The following is a 21,325-nucleotide window of genomic DNA, read 5'->3' on the forward strand; positions in this document are numbered from 1 at the left end:
CTCCATGCCCCTGCCATTTCTGGCTGTAGGAATAGTACAATTTATAGTGTTGACATATTATCTAACACAGATGTAAAATGCCATCTCTTTTTACCGCTATTTTTATTTCAGTAGTCCTTATGGTGCTCATTCATGGATGAGGGCCCATTGTGCTGACACCCATAGCTCTTGTAATATTGCTTTTATTAGAGTATCAAATAATGATGGGGAAAGTGGTAAATAAGAGAAGGCTGTGAAACAGTAAGTCTCAGACTTCATGAATAACAGACAATACCTCTCCTCAGTTAGCTTTTATATATACATTTCTAAAAATGGGAAGAATGACAAAGTCTCTGTACTTAACAACTTGGATTCCCATTTCTGTCACTCTGATAACAGAGCAAGTTTCATGTTTCAGTTAGTAAATTTTCTCATTTCAGTGGACCTCAAAAAGGAAAAAAAAAAAAAGCAGTGAAATATTAATTCCATCCTGCTTCAGCATTTTACATTAAATAATTTAAGACCACTTGAAAACATTCATGACTCTGCTTTAGAAATGTGTTTATTCTGGTTATCATCAACCTCACTTCATCAATCTGGAAACTGAGGCACTTGCCCAGCAACTGGCATGTAACCTCACTGCGGGGAACTGACAGACAGGACCTGGTTTACTTCAGTGAGAGCACTGAAATGGCTCTATACTCTTGGTGAGGAAGAGAGAATCAACTCAGTCTCCAAACTAGGTAAAAGCAAAAGCTTGCAAGCAAACCAAAACTCTTATTTTAAATTTTCATCTTTAAAGAAACAGTAAACTTTATTTTTACCTGTAACATACGTACTAGTTAACATATAGAGATCCAGCAAGGGAAAAGTAATTCTGATGATAAGCAACTGTTTCTCACAAGATCCTGTATTTTAACTTTTTTTTTCATCACAAAATAATTACAGTCTTCACAATGAAAACAAAAAAAAAAACTTTCATTAAATAAAAACAGCAGAAAACTGTGAAATCTGTTATGACTATCACAGAACAGAAATAATTCAGTAGTATCAAAGAATTCTGTGAAGAATTCTAATATGTTAAATCAAGGAGTAAAAATCCCAATTTTATATAGAAGAATGCTTCCTAAAATTTGCAATGACACAGCACACAATGGCAGTCTTATTTAGACTACAAGGAAGAGAAAAACAAAAGGTCTTAGAACCAGTAAGTAACTGTGCATTTTAATGTAATAAAGATCTTTTAATGTCATTGCACAGTCCAGTTTGGAGTACAGTGGAACACAGTGCTTGCTCCCAAAAGCACCTCAAATGAAGTCAAAAGTACTTTGAACACAGGGGAGTTTGGTTTTCACTGGTTTTTGGGGTGGGAGTTTTGGGGGTTTTTCGGGGGGTTGGGGCTGTTTCCCCTTTTCCTTATTTTTCAAAGTAGGTCCTTTGCTCACTTTCAGAACAGGTTGGTCTTGTGTCTCAGCCTTAGATGGGACAGGTGTGGCGTTTCCTGCAGTTTCATCACCAAGTTATCTAAGTCAGATCTCGTTCCTTAATTTCAGGTCTTGCCCTTCACTGATACTGCTGTTAATCACCAACACATTTGTTCCGTATACAGGTCTGAAAGCCAGCTGGGCACAGACCAGGAAAGCCCTTCTGCTTCTGCCCCCAGGAGTTTTCATTACACCTTTTCTCCAAGTGCTTATGGAACTTAATGAGAACTTAATATATGAAATATTCAAGCTTTGTTTTTGAAAGAGACTTCTTCACCTGAATTTGAAGATAGAGAAAACCCCAATAGTGTATTCACCACACTGATGACCTCTCTCAATGGCTACACTCCAACACAAATAAGCATATCCCCACAGCAGCAACAATATGAAAAGACACTGCTAAAAGCTTCATGAACACGGGAGAGAAGTCTCTCCTATTTTACCAGTTTTCAGTAAAATCAAGGATGCAGAACAACAACAACAACAAAAAAAAACCCCAAAAAACAAAAACACAACAATGTATTTGCTTAATATAAAATCTGAGGAATCACTAACATTGAATTAGCAGCAATACTTTGATTTCTACACTGATGACCTATTCTTGGCATGTTGGTAAGTCTACAAGTCAAGACAGAGAAGAGCATGAGCAACACATTTTTCAGATAAGATACCTTCTGGTTACACTGCATTCCTGAGGTCTATATAAAAAAGAAGCCCATCTCCCTCTGTATCCTCTTCCCTACAGATCTTCAAAGGTCTGGAAAGAGTAGTAGAACAGCAGAATTAGGAAGCACAAGTGTTCTTTAAGAGCAATAAATTGCCAAAGCCCATATAGTTGCATCCAGTCTTTCCCCAAATACTAAGTTAAGATCAACTAAGATTACATCGCTGATCTCTCACCAGCTTGCTCTCAGAGGCATCCAAATCCAGAAATTCCTTAGCCACCCCAGACAATCTACTGTAGGGCCTCACTTGGCTTATTAATATTCAGAGGGCTTTTTCTTAGTTTTGAAACTGGAAGCTTTGTGTCCTTTCTGCTACAGGTTTGGGCTTCTGACATATGTCAGAACAAAGGCCTGTAGAGTCAGTGGAGTCCCAGTGTAATCTCCTTCAGTTTGGGAAGTATGGGGATCAACATAAAACTTTCTAAAGCTTCAAAGGAAAAAGACCTAAGGTTTGAGACAAGGAAACTTGATCATACAACTAATCAAGTTAAAACCCGGCTTTCTATTTCAGAATGCTAAAATTTGCATGCATGATCATAAAGTGAGTTGTTCCTCACGTGGTTAGAGAATAAAGATAGCAATTATTCTTTGAGACTGACATTTTAGGGGTCTTCTACATTTTAAAGATTTGGAAGCTAAAATATCTGTGAATTTCCCCATAGTTTACAAGATCTGTTCCAAATTATCTCTAACAGTGTTTGAAATCAATCTTTTCCCTAGGAAAGAAGTATTCAATTTATTTGGGGTAAACTGACATCCACAGTGTGTATCTAACCATACTGATGAAACAAACCCCAAACTTGATACATATTCATGTATGACTTTTCAATCAACCACAAAGAAGCAGCCTGGCATAAGAATAAATTGATGGCTAAAGACAACAGGCAGCAGCTACTGAATCAGATCAAGGTCCACACACTGTAACTTTGAGTTCTGTCCTTGGCAGCCTTCTCAGAACTAATTATTCTCTTCCAGCATTGTGCAGAAGTTCCTTCTGTATGGGGATACTGCTGCAGCTCTAGTGGTGTGGTATTTCTTTCAAAGAACAAAACATGTTCCTCTCAAACACTTTAGTATTCCCTACATTAAGAATTTCTGCCTTTTAGCAAAAGCTACAAATATTAACGCGGCCCATCCTCACCCTTCTCTCACTGTTCAACATATCAATATTATTTTTACTGTCACTCAATTTCTCTCCATTTCAATAGCATGCCCTTCTTATTCCATTGCATTCACTGGACTTTTTTTCTTGACTACAGTACCTAATGTCTTTTCCAGAACATCTCACACTTCTCCTGATGCAGCCTCTTACTCTGTACAACAACCTGTTTCAAGAAAAATTCTGGCTGCTAAAACCACTTTTCTCTCATCCAACCACACCAGCCTCCACCCACAGTACTTCCACTAGCTCACATTTCTTCCCCACATTTCCTCATTTTATATCTGCCTTCAAGGGTGCAAATAATTCTAGCTCTATTTGCTTCTGTGTCTTTGAATCTCTTTCCAAACCTTCAAGTCTGGTAACTCTCAACCTGCATTTCCATTATTCCTTTCCTTTCCTTTAGAGTCTCTCTTCCATTTTTACTCTCACTGTGCCGTAAACATTAATGTAAGGTCCCCAATATGGACTGTAAAGTCAGGCACTCTTGGTTACTACTAAAATCAAATAAAAACATACTTTCCACAGGTTTTGTTTAGGAGGGTGTCAGGAAAAGAAATCCAAATTACAGAGCGTCCACATCAACTAGTTGACAATTTACTAACTGCTTGATCAAGATCAAAAGAGGTTATCATTATTTGTAAGCTGTACTTGCTGCTAGTTTATTTTAATAAGTAATTATTTTATACATTTTTACTACTGTTTTACCATGAAATACTATCCTGATTTGGAAAAAAGCACAAACAAGAGAATGAAATCTTTGCAAACAACCTATTACTATCTCAACTATATAATGAATTTTTCATAACAAATCCCTCCATTTCAATCAAGAGGCTAATCAGAACGACAAACTCTAGTCATTCCACTTCTTTAAAGCTCTCTAATACCCTATTGTTGTAAGTTTACACCTTAGAAAACAAAATCTTTTCTACACAGAAACTTCACATTCTTCCTGCTTTTGTTGCATGACTGAATTACAGAAAAGACCAGCCCTACTGGAATTTATCAATCAATAGAGCATTCTTCTTTGTAAACTGCAAAAAACCACTCTGTCCCATATCCTGGCACTATGGAGCTCCCAGTACAATCCCTGGAAGAAGAATAAACTCTCTGTGGCATGCTCAGTACAGTGGACGGATTTCCCCCTTCCTGCCCTCTCCCAGCTGTGATAAACAAACACCAAAGCAAAGTCATGCTCCAGAAAAAGGAAAAAAACCACCAAAACAACAACAAAAAACCCCAACAAACCAAAAACCACAAACCAGAACACAGTAGACTTCAACATTAATAATAAATCAAAAAACTGTTCCGGTGTTATGACAGGCAAACCACATAGCAGTAAGGACAGCTTGTGTACCGAAAAAACCCAAACTGAAATAATGTCACATCTTAAGGAACAGTGTTTGGGATTCCAGCACAGAGTCTGCAGCTTCCCCTTGTCTTTTTATAGCTGTTGATGCAAGGTTCCTTCAAAATAACCAATGAGCATATGTCTGGAATGATTTCAAGGTTCATTTTGTAGACACACAAACATAGCCAGGTAGCATGGCAAGTTTTAAAAATCACTTCAAGAATTTGTGCAATGGATGTCTTCAATGTGGTACAAAAATAAAATGTGATTTAATATCAGGTATCACATCACTGTCCTGTGATCCCTCATTTTACAAAAAGCAATTTAAAATTACAAATAATATTTATAGAGCTAGCTGAGCATTTACAGTAAATACTGTGCATGACATCAGAATCCCTAGAAACAGCTGTAGTAAGCCAAGAAAGTGTGGAAAAAATACAACTTATTTGGTGTTATTCAAAGGCTAAATTTAGCTTAGTGAAGGCTATCTTCCTCTAAAGTCAATGGGAAGAGAATGTTGCCTTTCAAAGTAGGGAAGAGTGTGAACTCTCTCTGCACAACACAGGAGGTATGAGGTATCCTGTGAAGAGAATCTGGAGCTGAGGGGGGGACATGGTGTAGACTCCTCCCCCAAGTATTGCCCCTTCCCAGGCCAGGCTGGAATGTGAACCTGTCCACATTTTTTTGGAGAAAAGTAAACAAGTCCTGCCTCAATCTTGCTTGGTCTGGACAGATATTTTGGGCAGATGCACCTGACAGCATGTAAGGCTAATTACCTCTCCCCAGACCCTAATGAGAGGTTTTTGCATGGTACAGAGCTCCAAATTCTTGTGTTCCCACTGGATCCAGCCTTATCTTCTCCCTCACCTTGGCAAAGCCTAAGGCAAGATTCAAGAGAAAGAAGAGTCAAAGACCTAGAGGCTAGGCTGGCATTACTCTGGCAGGACAACAGTTAAAGGCTTCCAGAGCAGACAGGAGGGCTGGAGCAGGGGAAGAGATGAGCACGGAAGGGAAGGGATGATCTCGCTGCACTGGGACACGAAACATGCTCTTGGTGATGCTTGCAGTATTAGGAGCATATTAATCACATTATCCCATTTGTCTTATACGAGTTTATACACAGTATGTGCTGGACAGCCAGACTTTGACAGATTAGAGCAGTTTAAGAATACTGATCCAGAGGGCAGCAGAGAACAAGGAAATAGCCTTAACAGCCCTTTTTCACCCCTCTACTGCCGGCTTTAGGGATTTACGCAGATGAGTATGACCATCTCCATGGTTTGGGGCTATCCCTCATGCATACCTTTGTCATTTAGTGTCCCTACCTTCTCAGTTGCATTCAAGCAAGATAATCTATGTTCCTGGTATTTAGGGGTTTTTTTGGGGGGTGAGGGGAGGCTTGCACCCCCAATTTCACTTAGAGTTAAGTGACACCCTTTATTACTCACCTTTATAATATTATTTGACTTGATAACAATATACAAATGGGGTAAAATTTTCAAATATTTATGTACACACATCAACATTTTACGCAAGTTCATGAAGGTGGAAACTTGTCATGGTATCACCCAGAGAAAAAACATAAAATTGTGAGTTGCTTTATGAACATAAGGGAACAAGGAGTAAAACAGCTCTGTAACTTTTAAGAAACAAATTTCTATGCATTGTTTTTCTCTTGTATAGTCTTAAAGTAGATGTCTGTAAGCTTTCTGAAGGTTCTGGAATAGGCTTGGCTACAACACACTGACATTTCCCATGAAGAACAGACTGCAGATACAAAAACACTAACGTTTTGGTTTGGAGTAAAGCCAGCTGGAAATCATTTATTCACTTTGTCAGGTATTGGTTACTGCCCGTTCAGAAATACTTGTCTGATAATTCTTAACTTGTTTACACATTTCTTCAGAGTTTTTCATTGTACATTGAGTTTTGTGAGCTATAGGAATTCTGCACACAAACAGATGCAAGTTTTCTAAAATGTGCAAAAGTACAAGAGGATTTTGTTCTAACGTTATAGCTTCGTCGGAAACTCAGGGTTGTAACACCTTCTGGCTAAGCATGGCATTGTTAAAAACTTCAGACAGGAAAAAAAAATCCTTGCAGACACCTGGGAGCAAGAAAAGAGAGGAGTTTTTTTCAAAGGCTGCTTAATTTAAAAAACAGGCATATGACTGCAGGCATACAATTTGTGAATTCTGTCATTCTGCCTGTCACTTCCAAGTTTATAATAGCATACTGCACACTTCAGCAAGACATCAAAAGCAAGGACTTTATCAACACAACTAAACACTCTGAGCCAATGTCTGCTTTTAATACATATATTCCAGATACCTTGCCATCTTCCAGTCTTACTGTAGCGCTTTCGCCTCTTATACCAGTATTGCTAATCCAGATGTATCTTTCAGTACTAGTTCCACAAAGGTTCACCCTCTCCTTTTTCCTGTAACATTCTTCCCCCCTCCTCCTTTTCAGAACTCTCATTCAGAAAAAGACTTTTAACTATTATCTTTACATTAAAGCCTCTCAACTCTGCCTCAGAGTCCAAGTCTACTTTCATTCAAATGGCAGAACCTGTCTGATCTGGTATTTCCTTGCCATACCTTGCTGTTAGGTTAAACCCCAGAACAGCAAAAGCTTACACTCCTGACAACTTCCTAAATTCTTTTCTTTCTGGACTCATCTCAGCTACCAAAGAATGCCAACAATCACTTGGCAATACTTGAGGGCATGATCCAAGAATTACCTTCAAATCAGGAACTTAATGAACTCAAACCAGATCATGCCTAAGTCTTGCCACTTGCCTATAAGGAAGGGGATATATTTAATACTCCATCTTTTCTTTGGGTAGCTGTATTTCTCACTTCAGACAGGCGATCTTGCTCCTAACCGACTATTACATCCTCTTCTGATGATATTGCTGTAAATATCATCCTGTCTCATCATTTCAACAGATCTGTCTTGAGACAAATTTCCCTTCAGAAGGAAATTATCTTCTTTCATGCCTTAATAGTTTCCTCTTTACTGTTCTTTTGTAAGGGAAAAACCTTCAACAACAGTCCAAAAACTCACCAGGTAACTAATTTCAAGCCTGCCTCTACCAGAGTACCTGTGAAGTCACTTAACGGTAGCAAGACAGCTACTATACTATAAATATTGCCTGTGAACTTCAGATGATCTTCATTTAAACCCTGCACTCTCTATTTTGCCATATTTGTAAGACATGCTGTCTGTCCTTTTCATTACTGCACACAGAATTCATGACACAATAAATTCTCTCACAATTAATTTATATATTTAGTTGGATTTTACAACCCATTTGTGATCAAAGAAAATGTCTTTGTTCCAATTTCAGAAAGAAAAAAAATCACTGCTGAGGATGATCAAAGCAGGTATTCTCATCGTGTTTACATCACGTCCATTTCTCCCACAAGGTGAGAGGGAGCGGTGGGTTTGAAGCAGCAAAACTTAGAAAGGAAGGCACAAGAAACCAGCAGCACGAGATATGAATGGGTAGAGACAAGTGGAGATGTAGGACTGCACAATTTACTCAAGTACATAACGCTACTCAGAATCAGAGCCAGCATCTCGACCTTACTGTCCAAGCAGCATCTATGACAGTCAGTTATTGCATCTGCACCTACAAACAGAACTGCTGGTTTTGAAAACAGAGATCACAAAGAGCTGAGCCATTTAATGCAGACATCAATATTTATAGTAGAAAATACCTTTTAGTCTTACATAATCAACAGTTTTTAACAGAAAGGCTTAAAGCTGAATGGCCTTCACCATGCTGACATTTAAAGTAGTTCTGAGGGAAAAGTAACTTCTGAAGAGCATACTAACTGTATACAGTATGATATTTATATATCAAAGGATAAATTAAAAAAAATAAAGCAAACTGATGTTTTACTGGATGAACTAATATTTCAAACAACATGGAGGTTCACAATGATCTGCACTCCACTGATAAGAGTCCTTCTACCCGAAACGTTACCTGCAGAATTTTCACAATTTATTGGCTTGAACTTTTTTAAAAATCGTACTTTGAGTGTCTTGAGCTGGTACCCATCAGATTTACCTTTGCTCTCACAAGTTCCAGATGAAAATTTGATTACACATATTAATCAAATACTAGATATACTCATGTTCAATTAAAAAAAAAAAAAAAATAATTAAAATTTATTTCCAGCTTTTACCTTAAGAGCACAGAAGATGCAAGAATCGCCCATACATTTGTGCGTTGTGATTTGTCGAAAACTGCGGCGAAAAATGTCCAGGTGCCAGAGAACCTGAAACACAAGAACAGGCACAGCCAATTTTATGAATATATAAATAAAATACTGCAAAAAGCTCTGACTAAAGTTGCACATGCTAAATAATCCCAGAAATACACTAATGTCAGTGAACATCACTTTTAAAATGGGCTGTCTTTTATCTAACTGCAAGTTGACATTTTCATCTTTCTTCCTCAGCAGCAGCACTCACATACATTAATTTACAGTAGACATCCCTCTGAATTTTTTGCCATGTGCTTTGAGATTAAAAAACTCGCTTCTTTGTCCACGTGGCAGTGCCAGCTTCAACAGCACTTGCCCTGACTGCTCCCTCGTGCTGGGCAGAGCTGCCAAGGACACCCCACCAACTGCTGGGGCTGAAACTCATCCATCTTCCCACCTCCAAGGCAGTCTCCTTGTTCTGAGTAGAAAGCCCAAACACTGGAAAAAGGAGCACCAACACATATGCATTAAGTTCTTGCAAGTCAAAATGATAAATTACTAAAAGCCGTTATGCCCAATATTATCATTAGCAAGTGTATTTACATGCCAACATTACCAGCAGATTTCTAACCCTAACCTGTGTGGGCAGTTATACTTTTCTCTCAAGACAGGTATGGTGGTAACACCAGGTATGTGACCAGGTATGGTCACAGCCCGTAAAAGCAAGCAGGCTTTTATAAGCTCTGCTAGCAACAGTGAGAGGCAACATTTGCTGTAACAGCACCAAGTTTTATTCTTAAGTTTTACCACTAAATCTGTGCAATCTTGGGCAATTATCTAAATTAGTATATGTAAAATAGCAACAATACCGATCTCTGAGGTATTTCAGTCACCTCTTTATACATATATGTGGTCAGTGCTGGCTGTTGCAGCTTCAACTAATAACTGGACTTTCTTCTAAGCCTCAGAACCACCAGCCTTCCAAGAAGTAGAAGCTTACAATGAAAGAATGCCTGACCTAAATCATGCCCCGCCAGGTTCTCGACAGAGTGGCAAGGTCCAGGCTGGCATGTGACTGGCTAAATGCTTTGTTAGCGCACACAAAGGGACCAAATTTCTTATTTCTCATCAATCCGTCCAGAGCAATTGGCTAGAAAAAAATTTAGCTCTCTGAAAAATGTTGTGCTGGTTTCAAGAAGTGTTTCCAGCTGGAACAATTTGTTAACTAAACTACATCACACAAATACTGCCTAAAATTATATTTAAAACCATATTTATTGAATATTTAAATTTTAAAGTTTCACAAAACTCCAGAATTGTCATGGCTACTTTTATACTTAAACTCTCCCTACACTTAAGGGCCTGGGAGGCAACATAAGCCTTGGAACCACCTGATTACACACAACATTCCTGAAGAACTACTGCAGACTTGACAAAAGGATGGAAAAAAAATATCAGGAATGAGTCCAATTTTTTGACGTAATTGCCTTTGGAGTTTATCTTGAATCTCTATAGAAATACTTAATAGTAAGGAGCAACAAACATTCAAGCGTCTCTCAGACTTACACTAAATGTTAAAAAATTCAGATTAAAAACCACAGAAATCTATATTTTTTTTAAATTCAGCTTTGACTAACTATTTCTGGTGTCCTATCTCTCTTGAGCTTCAGAAGAAAATGGTTTATATAGAAAACTAAAGGTTGTAGACTTTCATATTCATGTATGGCATGCTGCTGATGTTAGGCTCTACTTAGTTCTGACCTGAGTTCAGTAACTCAGTATTAGGAGGCAAGCAGTGATTACACCTTACAACTTAACAGAATCAATTAATACAGTGCATCACTGGAAACCCCATTTTTCTTATTATAAGTTCCTTTTGTACCCAAGTCCTGTATTTCATGGCATATTAAGCCTATTGATGGTCACTGGTGTTTCCATTTGTATTATTTACATCACAGGGATATCTCGGAGCCTAAAATTAGTTGAGCACCTAATCATGCCCATGGTGGGGGAGAGAGGAGCAGACAGGCAAAAAACCCATGCCAAGTGACACAGTCTGTGCTCACAAACAAGTCATACGAAGGGAAGGAAACTAATGCAGAAAAAGGGGTTTAAATCCTGCAGCCAGAAGAACTGAATCTCAAGTATCAGACATTCAAAACATCTACATGGTGACAATACCAGTACAGCAGCCATACCACTCCACTGAATTTTGACATAGGAAAAGGTTTTTCTTCTAAATCAAAAGGTAAAGGCCCAATCACCCAAACTAAGTTAGAAAGAAAACTGGACTACATCAAAAGGATCTTGTATAGGTATTACCAATCCTTGAACTTGACTGGTTCAACAAAAAAGTTAAATTTACTTTTCAGGAGTAGGCATACTGCAAGCTATGCAATATTGTATTATTTTAAAAGACATGTTCTACATATATTTTCATCTTTGGCTGAGGTATTACAAGTTTACACAAAAAAGAGATTCAAGTACACTAACTGATGACTATGTGAATGTTGTTGAGTTCACCAGGAAAACCTGAAAATTTAAAAAAGCTATTCTATAACACAACTAATGTGAATTTCCAAACGTAGCTTTATTCTATCTAGGTCCACAAGCAATTTTGTAGTCAAGCCCGGCTGTATCTGTTGCACAGTCAAGCCTAAGAAAGTAGTGCAGTAGACAGAAGACAAAACCAGAAACATTCTTTATTATGTGCTCTTACCTGTAGTGCACTATTCAGGAAGCAACTGTTCTGTCCTGGTTCATTGCTGAGACCTTTACTGGGTGCTATTGAGGTTGTATTTCGTGGAGTAAACATGCCTTGTACATTCCCCCGACCCACAGAAAAGTAATTTCTTTTCCAAGACATCTTCTAGTTTCAGCTGTAGAATATGCAGAGTATGTAACTGACTCGATCAGACTCTTCCTTTCTTTCACCAAAATTCAAAAATGGAACAGGATCCTATCTTCTTTAAATTACAGTTTAAACAGAATTTATCCTTTCACGGGACACAAGCAGTTTGCTTCTTTAAATCCAGCCTAGGATGCTATTCTTCATTTGATGCTTATGTATGCAAAAAACTCTTTTACAAGCAGTCACATACAAAATTTGCAAAGGGAAGGAATCCATAGTCATGCAAGTTCACCTGTTACGCTGCTTCTCCCTTTTCCAAACAGCCAGTGACTTCAGGGAACAAATGGCAAATTAAGGAGGTCCCAAAATCAAGAGGAAAAAAAACACCAACTACCTCCCACACCCCCAAAACCCCAGCTTCTCTAATCCTTTTATAATCCTCTTGCAGAAGATGGGAAAAATCCAATTAGTAAGGGAGCAGAGAAACCAAAACCAAAATAAAACCTTGGCAGTTCCCTTTCAGTTACGTCTGTCTTGGTGATGAAAGAGACACTATCCTCACAGGAGAAAAAGAAGCAACTCCAGGACTTGAGAGCGAAGAGCTTTAAAGCAGCAAGAAGTCTTCAATACAGTTCTTATAATTCTGCATGCGATCTTCAGAAGTTTCTTCTCCTGATCCTCCTTTTGCAATCGGAATGCCTGGCTGTGCCAGAAAGCTTGAGAGAGAAAAATAATCAAAGGCTTGCGTCATGTAATTACTCTCTTGGTTTTGTAGTGTTCTGCCAAGACCAGCGTTGCCTCACCTCCCACAATACACTGAATCTTCTGAGACAAAGCAAAATATATAAACCTTCCTCCACCCAAAAAATAAAACAACATGGAAAAGAACAGAGAATTCTGAGAAAAGTATGCAAGAGCAAGAGGGCTGGAGTATGCTGGAATCTTAAAGAAGGAAGCTAGATTAAAAAAACAAAACACAACGTTCATGTGAACTCCATGGCAGTTTTAATGCGTAACCTTTAGAATCCTGAAGTGTTAAATTTCTTTAAAATATCTTAAGTCATTCAAACAGTAGTAAGACGATTTGTGATTCTGTGAATATATGTGAGCATGTTGCCCACCCTAGAACTGGGATTTTGCACTGAACTTGGAAGGCTGGAAAGACAAAGGCACAAGGCTTTTTCTCCCCTGACTCAGCAGCCCCCAGCTCTGTCCAGAATAAAATAGTCTCCAAATTTTCTTAATCAGAAATCCTGTGTATCTCTACAAAAAGTTACTTAATTTAGATACACGGGATGTACAATGTCTTCCAGAAGACAGATGCTACTGAAGCTGGAAGAATAATTCAATAGACACTGCTCTCCCCCCAAGTTCACTTTCGCCCCCATCTCACAGGAAATGTAGAAGATATTTTGATCTAAGAAATCCTAGAAACAGGAACTACAAGATTCATAGTGAAACATCTTTTAAAGTTCTCGCAATGTATTCACTTTAGAGACAACTGCTCAATATTTTCCAGGGACCTTCCCAATGACGTTTAGGATTATCTCATTTTTTTTACACAAATAACAACAACTGAATGTACCTATTATGGCTGCTATAAGCAAGATGGGGTAACTTTTCTTCATGTGGAAGTTTTTCCACATGTTCTGAAGTAGTAATTGCAGCATGAAGTCATGACAAAATAGACACACAAAATAGATGTTTGTGCATCAGCCAAAATTAACCACGAGAATAATTCCTTACAAAGCTGTTGTGGACATCACATTTTTCACCTTCCACACAACTAAAAATCCTTCAGCTCCTGTCAAAGCACAGAAATAACTTCCTCAACATCTGCAAGTGTGTTACAGCAGCCTAACCCATTCCCTTCTAGTAATATTTTCTTCTACTAAACTCCTTCTACAAATATTAATGAAGTCTGAGCATTGCTGTAAGGCAGGCAAATACCTATACACCGATGAATATTCTTCCTGGTTGCCAGTGTGCCATGCAAAATTTTCAGATGTGCTTGCAAGCTTGCAGACACAGACCATTACCATGCTCGTCGTGCAACATTCCCAAGTGCTGAATACATACACAGGATTCATTTCAAAGCAATTTCAGCCTCAGCTCCCTTTCTTTGCTCAATCCCGTAATGAACCATGAGCCAACCATACTGTGTGAGGTAATTCAGTTTCAAGCAACCATTTAGGGATCTCTGTAAACCAACACCACTTGTAATAGGTGCAGTGGCTAAGCCTGCATCACAGAGATGGACCAGAACACTGCATGGAATGAGCTGAGGCAAGCAGGCTCTGTGCTGACTCACAAACCCCCGAGCCAAGCACTGCCTTCTCCTTCCCACAGGACCTACAAAAAGATGGAAAATACAATCCAAAACGTGCCCAAGATGCACAGGTGTGAGCATCACCTTTCCAGTGGACTTCAAGTTCAAAATAAGATTCTGCTCTCAAAACGGGCTATAAAATTTTAAGTACTTTTTAAGCCAAGCTGCCTCAGTTATGACAAAGTGAATACATTTTTTTCTATGAATTTTTATTGTCTTGGAACTAGAATCAGATTAGGGGCTTTGTGGTTCGCCTGTCATTGCAGCAAGACTATTTCAAGCTGGCCAGGACTCTCACAGTAACCATACAAGCTTATGATCTGCACTGCATTTGCACAGGCTTAGCAGAACTGACTCCTTACCACACATTCACTATGATGGCTCACAGGAGCAAGTTCAGTTTGCTCTTTGGCTACACAGCCTTTGCAGAGCTAATAACAAGCAGAAAACACTTAAGCTGGTAACCACCCAGTTATGACAAAACCAGATCTCTGGAGACAAATGGCAGCTTCACGCTTTGCCAACCTCTAAAAAAAAAAACTTACCAATGTTATATAAGAGCTACAAGACGGACACCTAATTAATCTGGAATATATGTAAGACGTTGTTCGTATGGGTTATTTACAGACACACTCAGCTTCTGCTCTATACCATAAAAAGGGTAACAAAAAGCAAGCAGGAAAAAAGAATTTTTGTAAAACCAACTATCATTATTCAAACATCCTGTTTTGTTTCCACCACCACTGACGAACCATCAGCAGAAAAAAGCTAACCCTCCCATACTTTAAACACCCAACATACAATTGCACGAGCCTGTCAGCAGATACAGGTGTTCTCCAAACACACCACTTTCCCCAGGTACTATGGTAGCTGGTAAGTGGCCCCAACCACAGAACTACAGAAAAAAACAAAATTTACTTTCTGAAATGAAATCATGGCAACACTTTGATGACATATGCCACAAGCTTCAGAGAATTACGTAGTTAAATGAGAAGAAAACATTTTCATATATTGTTTCTGATTAAAGAAGTTTTTGAGGAAGACTGCTCCCCTATTAAGAGCACATGTAAGCCAACAGCTTTTTCATAGTACAAGGAAAACCCCTACAATTGAATTGCTGATGGAGTTTCCCAGTCTTCCATAGCATTTTAATGTTAAGTGACAACAAATGCAGCTCCACATAACTCTTGTATTAAAAAAACAAACAAAAAACCCACAACACACACAAAACAAAAAACAATGAAGAAAAAAAAAAAGCCACCAAAACCCCACAACTCCACCAGATGACAGATTCACTGGCTGTAGCCACTGTATGCCCCAGTGGTATCTTGGCATGACTCCAGAAAACTGAGTCTGAAGTAAAAGAGAAAGGTATTATCAGACCTGAGAAAACTGTTCTTTTATAGAAAAGAGACAAAATTCTGATCGCTGGAAATAATTATGCTCTTGGTTCATTACTCAAAACATTATCTTAGAGACACAATGAACTAAGGCAGAAAGTCTAAAAACTTCTAAGGTACTTGAATCTTCATTTATCATATTAAGAACACTATTCACTGGAATGAGGCACAAAATTAATCTAGCCAGTGTGATTAAAAAAGCTAACTATATATCTGAAAAGTTTCACAGCCTTATAATGATGTTATACAAATCTTACAATAAAGACTAAATAATATGTTAAAAAATATAAAGAGTATATAATAAGAAAAGGAAATCCAACACTCTAGCTCTTCCCTTGAATTCATGCTGTTTGGCAACAGCTTTCTTTGGGAAGAAGGGAGGGCTCCCAGCGCAGAGACACGCTCAACAGTCAAGAGAAGGGCATAGGGCACCACTCCTATCACATCTCCAGCAATGCAACCCCAGAGCAAAGCTGGCCATGGTTTAGCAAGTACTCCTGGCTTGAAGAGACCCAAGTCTGTCCCTGGGGCAGCAGAGCACAGCACTCTACAAGACACGTACCACAGAAGAGTACAAGTCCCTGTTCATTCTCATATTTACTTGCTAAAGCAATTGCAAAGAAACATAACATCTCAAGTTGCATCTTCCGTTCTCTGGCGAGCTCCCACTACTGCTGTTCATTTTAAGTGGAAAAAAAAATTAACACGCCTCTCTTACTGCAGTCTCATGTCTCTCCAAACATTTTAGGTTATTGCTTGGTGAACCACTCCAGGCACATGGCTGAATTAGAACAACCCATTTAGGAAAGGAGATGCTTCCATTCAGCACTAGGTATGGCTGAAACCACCAATTAAGTATTTATCACGCTGTTAATAAGAGCACAGGTCCAGAATTTATTTTTCATTACTTCTGTTTCTGAAGAAACTTTCAAAACACAGAACAACATAAATGCTTCAGTGTGTGAATGTGTGTGTTTTTAGAAGACAGTCCCCTCCGCTCCCAAGATCCTACCACCTTTCCTGGTGGCAGGGAATAGATTAATGGTGTTGAGGGCAAATTGTCCTTTCACATGCCACAACACCTCTGAAAGCCTAAATAGATGAGATGTGGTTTTTAAATCCCTTATTTACATGTTTTCCATAACAAAAAAGAAGAAAAAAAGAAAGAATTGTCCAAGACAACAGATTTTAGTGAAAGTTTTCACACCAGGGCTCCAGGCAGGGTCACTCTGGTAAGAAAGCAGAGGAACAATCCCCTCGACTGATCCCATGGCTGTTCTCAGCTAGTGGGAAATTGCACAACAAGAGGCTTGAGAACATACTTTCTCCATGTAACTCAAATGATGAAAGTATTTTCTATTTCTTCACAGATTAAATTATATTTAATTGCAAAGCTATCAATATTAAGACCTTCATTTACAGTTCAGACATCTCAAAGCATATCCAGCTTTGCAAGTCACTCTAAATTCCATCTTGAAGGTGACAAAATAGAGGGACAGAAAAAGTTCCCACTACTGAATAACCATGAAACTGGATGAAGAAAAGAGTGAACAGGGCAGTAATCTTAAAGGTAAACATCCCCGACAGAAGTCAGCTGCCGCACAACCAAAGAGGGAATGACTTCCTCCTCTTGAGAATGTCTCATCTTTTTTAGATTCTTAGCTAGTCAGAAATATTGGGCAGATTTTTTGTGCACCTAGATGATACAGTGTAACAACAAAAAGGTACAATTATTTCCTTTCATCTCTATCTCCAGTAAGTTTTTGATAGTGCAAATAGGACAATAGAGAAAAAATTTTCTGCTTTATGCGTGCATTTTCTCAGTCTTGATTGCTATGCTGGAAGAAAGGGGGGGGCGGGAAAAGCCCGTGGTGCTTTTGCTGTCAAGATTATATCCATTTGTCAGTCTTCCTCTTAAAGGAACAACTTAATTACCCATCTGTGTGCTACTTGTGCCTACTGGGTGGAACCAGGAACTGACAGCACCTGACAGCGCTGCTGAAGCCCACGACAGACTCATACTGGTCTTCCTTACATTTCTTTCTGCTACTGCACAACTCCCATTCCATGAAGTGCTGTAAAGTTATGACAAAGCTGTGAGTATCAGAGACCTTATGCTAACTCCCCAGAACTCTGTTAGAAAACAGAGTTTGTGTAAGGTTATGATAAACTGTTTTTCCGACACCAGGGACATGTTTCCACTTCCCTGATGCAAAAGTAACTATCCAAATGTTAGGTTGCTAGTAAAAAGACCATCAAAATCATCTTGGAGTGAAGATTGAAAAGAAAAGTCTCCCCAAATCCACGGATGTACTTCTTCAGAGATTAAGGGTACAGCAAGCTTGTGACAAACAGGTTTGCCAGAAGACACGATGAAGGTCATTTCTGAGAGACCACCTCAAAATAATAGAAACCAAAACTGAAGAGACTAGACAGTACAGTGAGCAAACAGGGATAACACATCCCAGACTAAAACTGCAGTCATTTTGGTCACTACCACAGTGTTTGTACAGCCTAGCAACCACTAGAATAAAGTGTAGGCAGGATACGGACGGGCCAGATTTCCTTCTGGGAATACAGCTCCCTGAAGCAGCAACACGAGCACTTCTGAACTAGCAGACAGCTCACTGCTTCTACAGGGACTGGAGGGAGAAAATGGAACAAGTGTTTTTATGAAGGAATAATATGTTCTTATATCAACTTTTCAAACAAACAAAAAACCCATGAAAAACAAAACCAACTAATTCTATGTTCCTGTTAACTGCCCAGACTAACAAGGGGCAAGAAGAGACCATGTTCTGCAGAAACACCCCAAAGTGAGGCTTTGCAAGATGCTGGGGTCAAGTACAGCTTTATACTGCCTGAAGGTATTCCTTACAGCAAACATTTCTCCAACTTCTTCATCCAAAATGCTTGTGGGTTTTATAAAACTATAGCGGACTGCCTCTTAAAACAGTGTAATGAAATATTGCAAACACTTACCTAATCTGAATCATTTGATTTTAAGCCTGACAGTCAGCCAAATCTATTTAAAGCACATCTCCCGCAGTAAAAAAGCGGCAGAAAGCCATTGGCTTTGAGCTGCAGAAGATTCTGTGATGGTAGAGGGTTGGAAATTTCTAACTACTCCAGCTCAACAGGAACCTCTCTGCTTCTTCCCAACTGCCTGCAGGTGCTTCTCCAAGGTTACAAAGTCTTAACAGTCATTTCTACAACCCTTCCTGAAAGAAGGGCATAGCTGATAAACACCAGTGTCCTGTGCAAACTTACAACCACACAGACTTTCATTCAAAGCAGTGGACAAGCACATTGTTTACCCCATACAGCTACCAAGAGAGTAGGTTAGCCGTGACCAGGCTTCCATAAAGCAGTTAAGAAGACTCCAACGATCCAATTAGCTCTCAAATAATTAGAAAAGCTATTAAAAACCATGCAGCAAAGAGCTCTAATACAACATGACAACCATTCAAAGGCAAATTACAATAAAAATAAATTAAAAACCCAAACACACAGCTCTAAATATCTAAAGCCAGTATTATAGCCTCTTCTGATCAAAAGTAACTAAACCTGCAATATGATCGAGAAGTTTCTGAAGGAAAGCATCTCTTGTTGAAGACTGCAATATATAAGGGCACAATGAGGGATAATCGAATAATAAAGGGCTTCTGTTCGAAGACAAACAATGAGAGAGATGAGGTCAGAACTAGAGATGCAAAGGTCACATTATCTACTTTGTGTGGGGCTTATTGCCAAAACACACTTCACTCCCCAGATAAAACTTTTACTCATATCAAAAGCATTATATTAATAACCACTGATCTCATGCATCACGGTACTTTCAGCACATGCATTTGCTGTGGAGGATACAGGGAAGGGAGACAGACAAGCCCACAGCTTTGTGTCCTACTTCAGAAATCCTTCAGAAGCAGCTGCCGTCCTTTCTGTTACTTCTGTTACTCTCCTTTCCCAAAGGCTCCATTACCTCAACAACTTTTCTCTGACAGTTGAAGAGGGAAGGAATATATATAAAATTAATACAGTCTGCACAGCCTGAAGTAAATTCAAACCATTTCAAAACAATTTGCACTTCCATACATGATAACTGAAGCCTGCATCTTAACACACTTGGATTTCTGAAGCCTGGATTACAAAACATATCCTGAAGTATTGTATTACTTTTCATGAAATCTAAGTTTACACTCCCAAGTCTGCACTTAAAAAACACCCTGCCTAACCCTAGGCTTGGTGCTGGACATATCACAAGGAGGAAGGGTGGGGTGAAACCAGCTTTTCAACCCACTCCATATGGAACTTGTGGAGCTTGGATAAACAGGGAAAACAGAGCAGCTTCAAATGTTACACAAGTGCTGAAAAGCAGTTAAACATCCCTAATCGATCCTGTGTAACACAGAAAATCACAATAAAAAGGAACAGGGCAGCTGTCAACCATATGGTGAAATGGAAGGTTCTGGTTTGACTCTAGCAAATGCTCAGCCAGCCTCCTGCTGCCAGTTATTCCCTTTCCAAATCTTCACCTTTGCTCTCCAAAGGAGAGCTTCAAGATGAATTCAGTATTTGATTCAATCTCCAGATATAAACAAACATTTTCATTGCAAAATTCTGTATTTTACAGTCATCAGCTATTGCAACAAGATTTCAAGGCCCTTTTTCCTGTGGTACCTTATTCACAAGAAAATAAACTCATCTCTCTTCCAATAATACCACCGACCCAAGAAAATAAAAGTTTTATACTTTGACTTGCAAATTCCAGTCCAACAATGACTAAAGAGTTCCCACAAGCTTTCAAAAGTAGTCAGTAGTATTCAGCAACATAGGGCTGACTGATAACTTTTTAAATCCTAAAATCCTGCTGCTATTCTTTTCCTGACCTTGCAGACTTTCACTGCTGAACAGCATCAAAAAAATTTTCAGAAAAATCCTTCTTCTCTAACAGCTACCTTGCTGTAACTGAGTTCTCCTGTCAATCTTCACACCCCTTTCCTTCCTTAAAACAGAAGTCAGTAGCAATCAACTCCCAAATCATGTGCTGTTCATATTAAAGCACCACAAATCCCTCTGTTTCATTAAACTCTGTTTCATTATATCTTTATTTCAGTAACATTTGGAACAACTGAATGTGTTAATATAAACACATTCACATAGAATAAAAGACACAGGTAAGCAAGAAATTGATTCTGCAAGAAGACAAGCAAACATAAGAACTTCAGCACCACTAATACTTCAATTTCAAAGGAACGAGAAGCAGAATAAGCAAACACAGCAACACATTCAGAGTAGCAACAGACTTTGACCAAACAGATGGACAGCTTTCAGGTAGAAAAATAGGTCTTTCTGGTGATGTGTTAAGAATCTCAAAGTCAAACACTGCAGTGCACTGTCTTCTTCCCAGGTAGTGCTCAAGGGGAAGGATAACACCCAAGGCAGAAATCAGTCTCCTCAACACAGGCACATAATAGACTTCTTGATACCACTGGTAAGTTAAAAGCTCCACACAGGGTGGACAGACACAACTCCCACCTGCCCCCCCCATGATCAACAGCTAAGGTCAGACAATATATTTGATAGTACCATAAAAGCATTTACTCCCTCTCTCTTTTCTCCTTAGTTCAAGATACTATTTGGTATTAAAATAATTGTTATAGCTCATTCTCAATCTATTAATTCACTGCATTTTGTGTTTTATCTATACTACCACTACCATGTATAGACATGACTTGAAACGCTCATGTTCTTGCCAGACTAATAACATACCGAGGTGCAAAACTAAAGCAGTATAGAGGAACTCATGCAAACAGAGAATAAGCAGAGA

At 38.8% G+C, this 21,325-nt stretch overlaps 1 protein-coding gene across 1 annotated transcript in view; it reads right to left on the minus strand.

The window, feature by feature from the left end:
• USP54 (ubiquitin specific peptidase 54) overlaps positions 1 to 11,906 on the minus strand; it is a 52,321-nt gene extending 40,415 nt beyond the window's left edge. Inside the window, 2 exon segments of the mRNA XM_029087147.1 lie at positions 8,895 to 8,987; positions 11,635 to 11,906. Coding sequence (XP_028942980.1) covers positions 8,895 to 8,987; positions 11,635 to 11,781 — 240 coding nt within the window. The 5' untranslated portion in view covers positions 11,782 to 11,906.
• Between the last annotated feature and the right edge of the window lie 9,419 nt (positions 11,907 to 21,325).

The sequence above is a fragment of the Antrostomus carolinensis genome, unplaced genomic scaffold, assembly GCF_000700745.2.
Source record: "Antrostomus carolinensis isolate BGI_N321 unplaced genomic scaffold, ASM70074v2 scaffold16120, whole genome shotgun sequence".
Classification (NCBI taxonomy): Eukaryota; Metazoa; Chordata; class Aves; order Caprimulgiformes; family Caprimulgidae; genus Antrostomus; species Antrostomus carolinensis.